This window comes from Danio rerio, chromosome 20 (genome assembly GCF_052040795.2).
Source record: "Danio rerio strain M-AB ecotype USA chromosome 20, GRCz13ab, whole genome shotgun sequence".
Taxonomy (NCBI): domain Eukaryota; kingdom Metazoa; phylum Chordata; class Actinopteri; order Cypriniformes; family Danionidae; genus Danio; species Danio rerio.
In genome coordinates, this window is record NC_141040.1 from 15,203,560 (window position 1) to 15,217,254 (window position 13,695).

The window sequence follows — 13,695 nt, forward strand, 5'->3', positions numbered from 1 at the left end:
TTTTAATTTTATCATGCTAAGAGACTAACGCACATTTGTTTCTAAAGCTTGTGATTTTGAGACATTGTAACATTGTACATTGACATTGTAACCCTGTTTGGTAACAAATACAACAAATCTTGTATCCACTGATTGGTATACTGTATATGTCATGTATACCGTTCATAATCTTTTAAAATACTAAATGAATAACCTTTCATCACTTGAAGATTTTTTTTTTGTCTGCACATAATTTGTTGCTATAGTCCTTGTTTGTACTCCAGAAATTTACTGAAAAATACCTGTTTTCTTTTCCCAGGAAATCTATCTGAATATTGGCGATAAATAGAAGTATAGAAATTTAGCTTGGTCTGTCACACTTTATTTAAATGGTCTGTTTGTTTAGTTTAAGTTAAGGTACATGCCAACTAATTATCATTAGTAGATTGTTAGTTGAGGGTTGGTGTAAGTTGACATGTACTTGCAAAGTTTCTTATAAACAGTTAAAGGTCTGTTGAAGGAGCAGTATCAACAGATAGACAAGCAGGCAGTCTACTAATTCTCAAATGGACCACCAAAATAAAGCATTAACCCTTGGTCTAATATTTTTTTTAGTGAGAATGTCTGTTCCCCCAGTACCACCACTGGTTTTTCATTTTGAAATAACAAGGAGATAATGGCATTTGGCTGTATTGAGGATGGAAAATTGATTTATCCCACTTTTAATTTCCTGTTTCAATGTTAGCAAGACAGTAAAGAGAAGGCAAAGGGTGTCTAATACATCTCCTGTATGGTCAATGTCCTGCAAAGTTCAGCTTTAACCTGCTTCCACATATTTGTCTGAAAGTTTCTAGGTCAATCCTGTTCCTGGAGGCACACCAAGGCTGCGTCTGAAAGCTGAAAACGCTGTAGGAGGGCACATCCAAATTCTAATCTTATTTTTTTTTGTCTCCCGAGATGCCTTCATCTAATCAATTTTTTTTGTAGGCAATGTAAATGTACTTTTGTTGCCTTTGATATCTTATAATCCTTCTATTTCTGATGTTTGAGCTCAAATATTCAAGATGGCATCTGAAAGCTGTGCATTGTGCATTTTTGACCAACTTTTAATGTAACTTCTAGATGTAAATGAGTACATATTGATGACAAATATTCACTAAACTTGCTATAAATAAACTTTAAAAAGTCGTTCTGAAATCAATGTAGTTAAGTGCCCTAAAGGAACAATTAACTTTTTGGTTGGGATTTTTATTTTTCGTTTTACAGCTCCTCAGAGTTAAACAGTTGAGTTTTTACCATTACCATTAGATTTTACCATTAGCATCTAAAATAGCTTTAATAATTTTCCTATTTAAAGCTTGATTATTCTTTTAATATAGATGGAAAGTAAAAAGATGCTATTTTCATACTTATACATTACGCTAAAAACAGTATGTGAGCTAAGTAGTATGTCCGAATTCATATGCTGCATCCCAATTCGCATACTGTCCATCCAAAATAGTATCTGAGAATAGAATTAGTCCCAAATCATAGTATGTTGAAAGAGTGTGCTAAAGGTTCTCGTATAGTTTACTATTTCCGGTAAGTTTAAATTGTAGAAGCGTCTATACAATGACCACTGTTATTGCCCACAGTACATCGTGCGTTAGAAGTGAATTCAATTTAATCTACAACCACAGGTGAAAAGTGTAAATAAACTGCAAACATGGTGGAAGTGCGAGACCACCCGTCAAGTAGAGAGACTTCGGTAGAGATGTTTGTATCTGTTAATTAATAGCTAGCTCACTGGAACATATTTAAATTTTGCATTCTGTTTTATATTTCATCAGCAACAGCAATACTGAACTTATATAAAGACATGTTTGGACATTAACGTCTGAATAAATAGTTATCCAAAGACTTGAGGAGATTACTCTGCATAAAAGACTCACGAATGGCAGATTATCCTGCTGCTGCTTCTCCAATAAGATTAAATATGACAGAAATGTGGATGATGTGTGAATGATTAACAGGGCTCGTAATCAAGCAATATAACAATCTGTAAACAAGGAAGTAGTTTGTGCCAAAGCTTGCACACTCTTCTGTTACACACTCAAAAGCATATACTTTTTTTTTCTTTAAAAAAAGTACAAACTTTTATGGCATAGTGTAAGTATACGAATTGGGACGCAGCAACAGAATTAAAAAAACTGTATGCAAGAAGTACCCAAATGACTTACTACTTCTGGCGAGATTCTGAAGAGCAGCATGCATCAGATGTGCACTATCCCATAATGCCACGTGAAAGAATTCATTAATAGGAGTGAAGCAATGCAACTGACGTGGGTAGGTCATCTGATCATGACAAAATGGGGGATGTAGTACGCCCGAGTTACATTCATACTACTTACTTTCATACTGTATAGGACAAACTTTTCTAACGGTTGAGTAGTATATTTAAATTTAAATGCAGTACCTACTAAGAAGTTGGACACAACCACAGATACACATGCCACTTAAGCAATTCAAAGCCAGAAATAATGATTAAGACAACTCAACAGCACTTTAAATGTTAGCGGGAAATGGAAGTTTTTAAATTTTTAGTACTGATTGTTACCAAGATTCAGTATCGTGACAACACTACTAGTTACCTAGCTGTCAACTATTTTCAGGTGCGGCATAACATACTGTAGTTGCACCTGCAGCAGCCATGGTACCGCAGTAAAGTTCTTTAATTATTATGCCACTTTTCATGTTTAAGTGAGATGCTAATGGTCTAATCTGATTCAATGACCTATGCTAAGCTAAGCTAAAAGTGCTGCCGACATACCTGGAGATCTGCTGAATGATTTAAAAATCGGTAAAAACCATGTTTTTAACTCTAGGGGACTTGTAAAATAAGCCTATTTTTCAAAAAAGTGGAGTGTTCTTTTAATCGAAGATACTCCAATAAATAGGACACAAAAAAAATCTGCAAAGTCTGAATACATTTTTTAAAACACTTCTTCTGTTAAAAAAAAAAAAAAAAACATTACAAACTATGGATGACATGATAGTGCAGTGGGTAGCGTGTTTGTGTGTATATATCCTGGTCCTCCAGGTTGGGAGTTCAGCGCTGGGATAACAACCCACCTCTAAAAAACTAGATATTAAACACCAAAAGGGTGTGGCTAAATATCAACTTCAATATAAAATGGCCCTGCGACTAATTAAGTAAGTATTACAAACTTTCAGATGGCATCAAACCTCTTTTAATACACAAAGACACAGATTGTAAGTTTATTTAACAGTATTGTCATCAGTACGGTAGGATGCACGTGACTCAAAGGCAGATTATCAGCTGCTCATCTACACAGTAAATACACAGATTATCAGGGATAACAAGAAAAACACAACTGCAAGGACACAACCACGAATGCCGATTCAAAGATTTTCCAAAAAGCTTCACATAGAAATATAATGTAAAACCTTCATGAATCAGCCGCTCAGACATTAATCCTCTTTCTGCATCTTTTAGAACAAATCCGGACCGATTCATTCTTGCTTACTGGAGATATGCATTTAAAAATAAAAATACAAGAATACTTATTTTTCTTTTACAATTTCAGTAACATGTAACAATGTTACATCCAAGCTACAGTTCTATTGGGGTACAATTAAGATGTAAAAATACAAATGTTTCAGTTTATATAGTCTGGAATAATAATAAAAAACTAAAATAAAAGCAACTGTTGTCAACATAAATGATTAATGTTGAGGATCTGTCCATGTATAATTTCAGGCAACAATATTATTGTTTCAAGATGGTCTTTCCCTGAGTGACTGTCAGGTGAATAATGCAAACAAACAAAATAATAACAATGGTTCTGGGTCTGGACTGAATCAGTAGGTGGAGTTTAAGAAATCCAGCAGCTCCGCTCTGTTCTTATCCCTCTGTTTTAAAGAAAAGAAACAGGTGATTAAGATTAAAACTTAAAAACACTTATGAGAATAAAACAAGAAAAAATTACCAGACAGACAATATCTATTAAAAATAAAATAAATAAATAAATTAATTAATTAATATAAAGTTAAAATAAAGACTTGTACGATCTCTATTATGATCAAAAGCCTCTATAAAACATAAGATAAAATGAGATAAAGTAAAACATTACAAAGTAGCATTACACAGAAAAATTAAGAACAGTATACATTTTTATATATTGTTCAATATTTTAGAATCAGAACATTGAACGACTTTCGAGGGCCTATTTTAAGGCTTTTTTCTTCCATTTTAAAATACAAAAACAGAACAGAACACTGTACATGGAGTGTATAATGTATTCATGTGAATGTAAAAGGTCTGCAAAGATACAAAAAAAAATGTGTGTGAGAAATAAAATAAAACACTCATGAAGAAAGATTTAATACAGAACTGCTGAAATGGGTTGCCGGGAATCCCAATTTCAATTTTTCACAGATCTATGTAAAACTAGGACATTTGCACAAAGTCTTGAGCCTCAAATACTTTATCTACTTAATATCTTGTGAATGCATTATCTACATCATGTGAAGAAGGTACATTTATTGTAGGCAAGGTATACAGCAACCAAGGAGGTAACATTTACATCATTAAAGGCCTTTTAAAGATGCTTTTATCCATTAAGACCTTCGCCATTGGTTAAGTCAAAGACACTTTAACCTATGTTGACAGTGAAATGTTTTTTGTAAAGAAAATTGATAGTACCGTTGTACTATACATTGTATATAAAAAAAGCATATTGTTTCATAAAATGATTTATTGTTATGGCCCAATCCCAATTACATTTTTTGTACCCCTTCACCGAAGGCATATATTATGTTATTATGAAAAAATAATGTGGCAGTAAGATCGTAACTGTACTGTGCATTTACACCATAGCCATATTTATCTATTTTAAACACAAGAAACAACATTAACATTATAGCAGACACGGTAAAAATGTCATTCCCAGCCACTAGACTTTTCTGACAGGGTATTCCACTGTCATCGAGTGTCAGAATGTTGTGGAACTGCTGTACAGGAGTTATTATCATGGATTATAGATAACGAAATTTAGCAGTTTTCATTTCATTTTTTTTTTTCTTAAATCATTTAACATTATTTTAGCATTTTATTATTTTTTTTTTTTACACGAACGCTAGTTTATTTTTGCTAATAGTTGTAATAATGACTAAAAACACTAATTTGTGCATCTCCTTATATCCGGGTGCAGATATACTGCTGAAATTTTGGTTTTGAGTGTCGTCCTGAAAAATCTTAGTTTGAAAGGGTATCTAGCCCTTGCCCTTAGCCCAACGCCTTCAAGCAAAAGAGAATTAGGACAAGGGGAAAGGCTAAGAATTGGGATTGGGCCTATATCATGAGACTAGTTGTATAGGTGTTCAGAAGCAACTCTTAACAACCTAAATGATATTTTGACAATATGAACAAAATGACCAGAAAAACTACATGGATAAATTCACCACATATTGCATACGGGCCCTGAGGATGCGTCCATACCATCACCATATTGGTACAGTGCTCCCAGGACAAAAGTCATTCAACCGCACTTATGAAGATGATAGACTTTTGCGATGTGTACGGGTGTAGTAACAAGCAAATATGTAACACTTTAGTTTTGGGGGTAGAACTGCATTTATATCTTAACGAATCAACTTACATTATATGGATTTAGGATAGCAAAGTAATTGATTGTTAAAATACTGTAAAATAGTTTTTTAATCGTAGTTACAATTTACATTTTTCTGATTTACTCACCCACTGTCAAAAAGTACATTTTTGACTGTCCTTTTTCTGAAAACAAATATAGATTTTTGTTGGAATCATTCTATTAAATGTTTTAAACCTCCAAACTGTAACTTTGCATCATTTTTGAGTTAATGCTTTAAAAGTTCGAAATTCAATTCAGGTTTCTTATGCTCAAACATGTCATTTCCATAAGCATGTAGCATTATAATACACTTATTTTTACTTTTTCTTTCTAACTTTCTTTTTAATTTCTAACTTTGTCATTGCCAGCCAATCTGCAGTCCTGCATATGAGATGATGGAGACTGACCCAGACTGGGCACCATCTCTACATCTGGGCCACACAGACACTACACAGACAGACACTGCACACTGTGCATGACAAATTGCGAGGGGGAAAATAAAACCAACACTGCAGTCAGCTGAAGATGTGGACGAATAACATGCTGAGAAGGAGACACGTGAGGTTGAAGATGGTTAGAGACACTTATGAGACACACAACACTAAAGAGGTAGCCGAGACAAACTGAGGGTAAATCGTGTATAAGTAAACCGCCTGTTGGAGGAGAACTGACAGCTGCTGTGTGAACTTGAAGAATACAGGATGTCTGATAGATTTTGAAACAAGAATGATGCTGAAGTCCCAAACAGTAAAAAAAACACAATCTTAATAACAAGCACTGACCCATCAACATGATACTCCCTTGTGAAGGTGCAGATGTCACATTACAGCATAGAACTATAACTGTCTGTTGTGCACAAACAAACCAATGTCCAACTGTAGTGTAGAAAAGCTGTAGTTGTCAATAAGAGTTTAAAGCCCAGGTGTATAAATGCATTATGTGCTGAATTGATATATTCTTTACAAATTCCCTTACTTTTTTTTGTTTCTTTCACTGTGTGTATGATGTTTTATCCTGTCTTATGTAAAAAAATATAATGCCTTCCTTCAGAAATTTCTTTTCCCTCGGTGCCTGAATAAAAATATAATTTGTACAAATAAAAATACATGGGGGATGACTTACAATTTGTTAACTCATTTATTGTTCTTCACAGTAATAAAACTGGTACATCAAAACCAAACAGAAGGTAAGCAGTAACTACTTGAACTAAATAATCCTTTAAAGAACTGAGACCAGTGTTTTTGCTCAAAGTTAAACATTAGATCAGTCAGAAGTTTAAACTAAACAGATATTCACCCACAAATTTAAAGTGACTTACTATTTACTTTCCAGCAAGTGGTCCTAAACCTTTGATTTTATTTTTTCTCTTTACACTAATAAAGATATCACAAAGAAGGATAAAAATCTGTAACCATTAACTCCATAGTAAAAAAAAACAACAACAAATACAATGGAATTCAATGGTTACAGGTTTTCAGCTTTTATAAAATATCTGTACTTGTGTTCACCATATCTTAATATTTGGGTGTATTATTTTTTGTTCTGTTGCTTTCATTACATTTATTGTTCATATCTGTAAAATGCTTTGGATACAAACATCTGTCCAATAGTTTGTAAATGTATATATTAGATGTAACTAATAAAATAAAGCGGAAAAACTGCAATATATAATTAAAAAAACTTACTTTGATTTAATGGTGTTCAAACTAAAACAACGTATATTAAGACATTGATGATATATACAGTATGACATGTCATTATTATCAGCGATGAGGGGTTGGCGGCAGTGCACTACGTTGGTTTGCAGTTAATTCAAACGGATCTATATCCTGAATGTAAGACAGTTTATCAAAATGACGATCCCTGGCATCTTTATTTAGTTTATTGCGGTACCATGTACTCTCGATTTTCTTGTACTTCTCCACCTTGACCTTTTTACGGCATGTATCTCTTGTGTTATGTGTCTCTCAAGTTGTCTCGGGAAGCAATACCTCAAAAATGGCGCAGGTGTGACACACAGACAACAAAACCACGTGACTGACAAAGACCGATTATCAAGTCTAGCATACAATCTTGATGAACTCACCTGCTTGTCCTTCTTTGACTTTTTTACTTTCATTTTAATCTTTTTTCCTGAAATCATGCTGTACTTGCCACTTTTCTTCTTTTCCTTAAGATACTGGGGATGACAGATATTTTAGGATTACTTTTTTCTTTTAAACATTGGCAATCATTACAAATGAAAGGACAAATGAAATAAAAAGGACATGTTTCCATCAAAAGATGCTAATGAGATTTATGGGCAAAACTGAATAAAACATTTGCGAAAAAATCAGTCAAAAAAACTAAATAGTCACTACCTGGTAAACTTAAATATTATAAAATAAAATATTAAATAAATAAGCCTTAAATATAAAAAAGAAAAATGGAATTCGCTGCGGAAGCCACTGCAGCCATTTTTCCTTTATATGTAATTAACCGTTTGTTGTTATCACGTGGTCTGTTTTCAATTTTCATAAAAAATCTTGGAATAATTTTTTTTCTGATGCACATGCTGGAAAATGGTAAATGTGTTTCCTTGGTAGCATTTTTCTTCTACTCAGTGGTGCGCATTTCCTAAATTTATGCAGATCTTGGCATTTCCATTGAGCAATTTTCATACAATGTTCCAAAATGCTTATTAAAAAAGGTGAAGGAAAACATTGCTAATGGCAAATTGATAAAAGTTGATATCCATTATGAACATTTTAGTAGAGTAAAAAGAAAAAAAAAGCACCTTTGAAATTTGAACAGGTCCAGAGCTCTCGTCCTGCCCTTTGTGGCCCTTTTCCTTTTTCTTCTTGCGTGTCTTCTCTTTTGTTCTTTTCTATGTTTATAATAATAATAATGAATTATTAAAATCTTACAAACTGTGTAATTAATGCACATATAAGCTGTTCTGTTAAAAAGTCCCTGATCCCTAATGGTTGATTTACACAACACCATTTCCACTACAAACATTAAAAGTTTATGTACTCCACAATTAGAGCTGTGAACCTACACTAGTCTCATGGTTCGGTTCGGTTACGATTATCATGCCATTGATTCGGTTCAATTCGATATTTCGGTGCATCGACGATGCTTTCCATACACAGTTTTATATTTTCTTCACAGCAGCAGTTCTTGTATTAAAATGTATGAATATATTTATATTTATATATTATTTGTAATACAATTTTGTCGTTTAATACAAACAGTCATATATATAAACTGTAACTTTAAACAAAACGAGCATTAAGCAAATAATATAAACAAAGATAAATATCCAGCTCAATTTCTGATCCTTGTCTAGTTCTCTTACACCTCTTTGATTGTAACTTTAAACAAAACAAGCATTAAGCAAATAATACAAACAAATATAAACATCCAGCTCAATTTCTGATCCTTATCTAGTTCTCTTACACCTCTTTGATTGTAACTTTAAACAAAACAAGCATTAAGCAAATAATACAAACAAATATAAACATCCAGCTCAATTTCTGATCCTTATCTAGTTCTCTTACACCTCTTTGATTGGTCACACCCTCAACAAAAACGGTTGCGATTGGCTCTTGCGCACTGCGCTCTTCAGATAAGTGACACTGATAAGCGGCAGGCGGCAGCGGCGATCTCACAGCTGATGCATGATAGACACGGTGGAGAAAACTCTGCAGACACGCGCTCGTTTCTGTATCCAAACGTAATGCTGTAAAACAGCCGAGAGGAGAAGAAAAGCCACCCCAGCAGGTCAAATAGGCCACTGTGTGTGTGTGTGTGTGTGTGTGTGTGTGTGTGTGTGTGTGTGTGTGTGTGTGTGTGTGTGTGTGTGTGTGTGTGTGTGTGTGTGTGTGAGAGAGAAAGAGAGAGAGACAGAGCGAAAGAGAGAGAGAGAGAAATTGAGTAGGCTACTTTCATTCTCTCGATCTCAGTGAAATAGGGGCTATTGTTGTATATGTCAGTGAAAGACTGATCCAGCAAACACACACAGTGAATTTGTGCACAGTTTATGAGTTTTAAGTAGTTAAAGCTCTGTAAATACTCGCGATCGCCTCCCTCGCGACAAAGCGCATATAAGGTAAATGACGTCAGTAATAACCGGTTAAGATTATTACTGAATCGATACCGAATTGTCCGCGTCTGCATCGCGATGCACCGAAGAAACGATTAATTTTGACACCCCTATCAACAATAGTGCTTTGGGGGGAAAATCTTTTTTTTAATTGAACTTTTTTTTTTATTTTGAACTTTTATACCCCACACAACATAAAATTCACTATACAAAATCAACATTCAGGAAACTAATGTAAACAAATTATAATAAAAATGATAGCAAAACAAAAATTATAACAAATATAAAATAATACAATACAATATAACAGACAGTCAAATTGACAACCCTTCAATTTTCCTTTTATGTGCTCTCCGAATATTGCAAAAAAACTACCCCATTTATGATTAAAAGTATGGGTGGAGTCCTGAAGTCTTGCCAACAAACGTTCATATTATGCAGTAGAAGTCATCAGTTCAATCCCTAAAAGAGGGAGTATCTGAGTTCTTCCAATTTCGCAGCACTAGTCTGACAGCAATAATACATCCTGTGACGACTAGCCCAGCCTGTGCTTTAGATATTCCGTTCTGTAAAGTGGATGTATCACCAAGAAGACAGACTCTTGGGCAATAGGGTAAAGGATTTTCCAGCCATTTCTCTAGGTTTTGAATAACTCTTGTTCAGAATGGAGCCACCAAATGACAGCTCCACATTAAATGTAAAAAAGTGCCCAGAGAATGACCACATTTCCAACATGGTTATTTTTCATTATTCCTATCCTATGCAGTCTTACTGGGGTCCAGTAATATTGATAAATTATCTTGTAATGTATGAGTTTACTCCTAACATCTCTCACAGTACCCCCTATTCCAGAAACTACTGCCTCCCATTCACCCTCTTCAAACTCCACCTCCAGGAAAAAATTCTTAAATAATCATTCCATACATGTTGTTTGCAGCAATCTTATAAACAAAAGATGTGGTTTGCACCGACTTTGGCATATTTAGAAACCCTAAAAAAACTCTTTCTTCTGCTCCTGCCTTATATCCCACGGACCTTATACTACTATGCAGCTGTATATATTTCCAGAAATCCCCTTTATCTTATAGATTGAATTTGTCTTTCAACTCCTGAAATAAATACAGTGCCCCCTGTCCATATAAATCATCAACTGTTTTCAGGCCTTTTTTACACCAATCCTTCCCTTGGGGGAAAATTAAAAATTAATCTGGGTTCCACAGAATAAAATCCTATTATAACACGTTAGGTCTGCACGATATTGAAAAAAAATCTAACATTGTGACGTTTAGGGGTCCCCCGACACATTTTCGTTGTTATCTGTGCTATTTGCAGTGCATTTTTGTATTTCCATATGTTGTGAGTATTTCAATGCACATGTTTTGTCAGAGATCGATGAGTTAAAGTTTACTATTTGCATTTCCATAAAATCCAATAAACAATCTACAAACTTCTTGGGGTCCCCAACACATCTTTGTTGTGGTCTGTGCTATTTGAGGTGCATTTCTCAAATTGAGGTGTATTTGCATGTGCTGTAAGTTTTGTAATGTATACCAATCTATAAATACAATCAACAAAAGATACAATAAAAACAAAGTGTTTTATCGTTTTACAATTCTAACAGTATTAAAGTATAGTAACTGAATGATAAAAATGAGTCAATAAAAGTCATCCAAAGTTATGGTCACAAATGGGGCAATTTCTTATAACTGAATGTTTTTAAAGTCATTATACAATCACAGGCATCAAAAAGACATGCAAATGATCAATTATGATATAAACTCAACATTGCATGTATCCTGCAATGTGACTTTTGCGAATGGTCACATTGCGATAGCGATGCTGATACCATATATTGTGCAGCCCTATAACATGTTTATTATATTCATTTTTACGTTTGTGCAACCTTTCACTTAACTTTTTAAATTTTGTGTTTATTCGTCAAGCGTTTTTGCTCAAAAAGAGCCTGATACCTTTTTGCCGTGTTTCTCTTTACTTTTCTTTGAAGATTTCCCTCGCTTTTTGCAAGAATCTGCCAGAGGAAGCACAAAACACAGACCATGCATATCAGTTTAAAGAGTTCGTTCTTTTCCAGTAAAGAAATAATTTTTACACTAGTGTTCTTAAACATCATTGTAGTACAAAATGATTTCTGTATTAACCTTACCTGAGCCACTGGAGCTGGAGATACTGTGTGATGAAGAACTGCTAGATGACGATCGTGAAGAAGAAGAGGAGGAAGAGGAAGAAGAGGAGGAGGAAGACGAAGAACTGGATGATGAGGAGGAAGATCTGCTTCTGCTTCTTGCCCGTTTGCGGTTTTCTCTACCTGTTGGTACATATATTTAAAACACTGTAGCTCTAAGAAAATCATGTCTGTGTGTTTTTGTCAGTCAAGGAATGTTACATAGTTTTTACAGTATATAGAACAATTTTTTTAGAGACAAACCTCTGCTGTTAGACCGTCTTCTGCTTTTTGTACTCGACTCACTTCTCTCCGTGGCGTTCACTTTTGCAGACTATAATAAATTTAAATAAATAAATACTATTTTGAACTATTTAATACATAAACATTGGGCTGTTTAGAAAGAATTTACGTTATCACAACATTTTATACTGAGGTAAAGTTGGTTTTATATCCACACATTCGTTCAACGAAAACTTGTGACACTTGTTTACTACGCACAGTTTACCACACAATATGCGGTCTGAAATAGCATAAGTTATATGACTTCAAATCAACAATAGCAGTATTTAATTAACTTGGAACAATTTTGTCACTGCTTGCTTTTTATAATTAGCAAAGAATGCTTTTCTGAAGTAATATTATTAAGGAGAAAGTCCGAATGTGCGAAAATAAAACTAGTTTTACCCCAATACATAAACTGATGCTCATATTGAATAGCAATTGCCATTGTAAAGACATGGTCCCGATTTAACAAGCTTAATGGTTGTAGGACATTTACACGTTATCTACAAAAAACGGTAAATAACAAAAGTTAGTCAAAGCTTATACATCTAAAGGTTTACCGACACTGGATTAAATTTGAGCAGTTCAACTCTTTAACTTACCATGTTTATGATGTGTCGTATCCTTCCGACCACTACAAAAACACAAAAATCAGCCTGATAAACTGATCTGAATATATTCCTTTCTGAAAATAAACTGCGGTGAAAATAAACGCTTGTTTTTCATTTCTATGATCGGTTCATGCGTATCAATAACATAAACACCACTGCGCGGCCATCTTATTTTACGTCACACACAAAAAGTATCCGGGTACTGTTTTACTGCGCAGGCGCGTGGCCCAGACGAGTTTATTATAAGATTTTCCTAATATATATATATATATATATATATATATATATATATATATATATATATATATATATATATATATATATATATATATATATATATATATATATATATAAATGCCTGGCGATGCTGGGCCAATCATAGCCGTATAATGCCACACAATCCCGAATGAACATTAAAGCAATATTACACGATAACAATATTCTGTGGTAAAATGTGCCACAAAATGTTTTATTGTAGTATAAAATGCCAGTTTTAACGGTCCTTTTAACGGATCTACAGGCTGCATACATATTTATGTTTGGTTTGGACCGAAATTGTCTAATGAGGCTGCAGATGGCGCCAACGATTAAACTTTAGGCTGCGGCTAATGTGGTGTCGGTCCTGCAAAAATCAGCTTCAACCCCCAATCAAAAACACGCAAACCAGTTCATCAATTTATTCAGGCTTACTTGATAATAATAGTCAGGTTTTTCAGAAAACCGATGAAAAAATTGCTTAAACAATTGCAATTGAGTAAAACAACACAAAAAGTAATTTAAGAGACCAGGAGACCATTCAAAATGTATTTGAAAGGTATGCTATTGTTTTCAGTCGCCAAGTATACATCTGTAAAAATATTGCTTTGCTGCATATATTTCTTTTATTAATTGTGTTTTCAT

At 34.0% G+C, this 13,695-nt stretch overlaps 1 protein-coding gene across 1 annotated transcript; it reads right to left on the minus strand.

Moving 5' to 3' along the window:
• Positions 1 to 3,207: 3,207 nt before the first annotated feature.
• si:ch211-22i13.2 lies at positions 3,208 to 12,972 on the minus strand. Its single transcript, NM_001020779.2, is given in 7 exon segments — positions 3,208 to 3,891; positions 7,717 to 7,809; positions 8,407 to 8,496; positions 11,688 to 11,746; positions 11,882 to 12,043; positions 12,164 to 12,233; positions 12,787 to 12,972. Coding segments are annotated over 7 exon segments (528 nt in total). The 5' UTR covers positions 12,790 to 12,972; the 3' UTR covers positions 3,208 to 3,840.
• Between the last annotated feature and the right edge of the window lie 723 nt (positions 12,973 to 13,695).